The 2,065-nt window shown below is 27.8% G+C and overlaps 1 protein-coding gene across 1 annotated transcript; it reads right to left on the bottom strand.

The window, feature by feature from the left end:
* On the bottom strand, positions 941-1,712 carry LOC107611287 (VQ motif-containing protein 25). Its single transcript, XM_016313233.2, has one exon. The coding sequence runs from the start codon at positions 1,531-1,533 to the stop codon at positions 1,069-1,071; it is 465 nt and encodes a 154-aa protein (XP_016168719.1). The 5' UTR covers positions 1,534-1,712; the 3' UTR covers positions 941-1,068.

Genomic DNA, 2,065 nt, shown 5'->3' with positions numbered 1-2,065 from the left:
TGTGTACACATAGTATTTTTGTTTTTCATTTTACTTTTATCATGATGATTTACTTTGAGTCTTACTTAAATTTTATGTTTTTATTGATCGTTATTAGTATATTTTTTGGTTATTTTAATTATTATTCATTTGCATTGTAGATTTATGTAACATCTATTATTTGTAAAATTTAAACAAAAAATATATTATTCTTTTTTATTAGGTGTGGCAAAATTTTTCGAGACACGAAAATCATTGTAGGGATTGCTCGGAATTGATTTTTAAAGACGGAATTTTTTTCGCAGAGATAGAAATGGAGATAAATTTTTCCAAAGACAACTGTAGACTTGAGTGAGGATCCCCGTCATCTTCGGATTATTAGGTGAATTTATTTAATTATCCTTAAAATGTTATGATGTGTTATTTTACCTTTCTGAACATGATATTAAACTTTACTTAATTTATAATTTTGAAAAATATGTATTTATAAGTTGTTTCAATATTTTTATGATTTTTTATTTTTTTAATTTAAAAAAAAACATTAAAATTTCTATAAAAATTATCAAAAAAAGATAGAGAATAGAACGTTGCGAAAAAGACAAGAGAATCAAAATGAAAGTAATACTTTTTCATGACGAAAATTGAGGACGAGGACGGAAAGAAGGTCAAAGTTCAAGGACGAAGAGTCCAGAAGCATCTTCACCGCGATCTCTGTTTTGCTCTGTTTATATCTGACAATACTTTTGTTGCAAAATTTATATGTAACTCAAAATTTTAATAGCTAAACTTTTAATCATTTTAGAGAATTAAAATAAGTCAACTTATAAATAAAAATAACAAAAGAATTTATAAAAATAAATATTACGAAATCACAAAATATAATCTACTTTAATAATTGTATATATAATTTATAGTAATACTTAATAATATTTATAATTTAAATTAAATATAATCTCTCGGTCCAAGTTAAAATAAACTAGTTCAAGAACAAACACAACGCAGATCGCACTGCATTTGCAATTTAAAACAACATTGATGAAGAGATAGACCAAAAAATTTATACATACATCAAAAGAAGGCCTTAATTAATTACTTTTGATCCACAACAGGCACAGGACACAGCTCTTCCATAAAACCATCCAGTTCAGAGAATCCTTCAAGAAAACCATTGAGCTTCTCTTCATTATTTAACTTTGATCTTCTCCATAAATCTTCTTGTTTTTCGTGGTTTTCATTATTTACCATTGTCTCATTTTGCAGATTCAGAAACTTTTGTTCATCTTCTTCGAACAAGTTCTTCATCATAACCTTGGTTGATGCAGTGTCGGATTTGCTCTTGCCTTTTCCCTTTTCATCTTCTGGCTTCCCAGTGAGTCTCTGAACTAGCTCCCTGAAATTCGCAGTGTCGGTCGTTATGATTTCCGGTGCATATATGTGAATTATTCGAATCTTCGGCTTGAATTTTGAGATCACGGGGGAATCTTTTCGTCTTACAAGCTTAGAAGATGCTGATGAGCTTGGAATATTACATGTTTGTTGTGGCTTTTTTGTCATGGTTTGATTTTGAATGTTGAAAATTAGATTGAGAGAATGAAGCTAAGACAGAGACTAGTAGCAGACAGAGAAAATGGAAAACATTGCAACTATATATATTGTGCAAATAAACAGGGAAAATTCTGAAGTTTAATTAACAGAACCTGTGTCTTGGAAACTTGGATTGGATTCTTTGGAGAGAGAGATATATATATCAACTAGAATATTTGTCTCATTTATAATACTTCACATTTTAATTTTTTTTTTTTTAAGTTACACCTGTTCTTGTATGACTAAGCTAGCTGTGATTCAGCTTAATTTTTTTCAAGTAGATAAAATATATTTCGGCTGAAGAAAAATACGGAGTGAGTATCAATAATGATATAAATTTAACAAAAAATACCAAATACAATATTCAGGGCAAAACTAGCATAAAATTTGGATAGAGACAAAGGTTTAATTTCGAATATAAAAAAATTAAAATAAAAATTTTAAGGAGATTAAACTAAAATTTATACGTAATTTATAAAAACAAATTAAAATTTAGGAGGAC

Source organism: Arachis ipaensis, chromosome B08 (genome assembly GCF_000816755.2).
Source record: "Arachis ipaensis cultivar K30076 chromosome B08, Araip1.1, whole genome shotgun sequence".
Lineage (NCBI taxonomy): Eukaryota > Viridiplantae > Streptophyta > Magnoliopsida > Fabales > Fabaceae > Arachis > Arachis ipaensis.
This window is presented reverse-complemented; position numbering and strand designations above follow the sequence as displayed.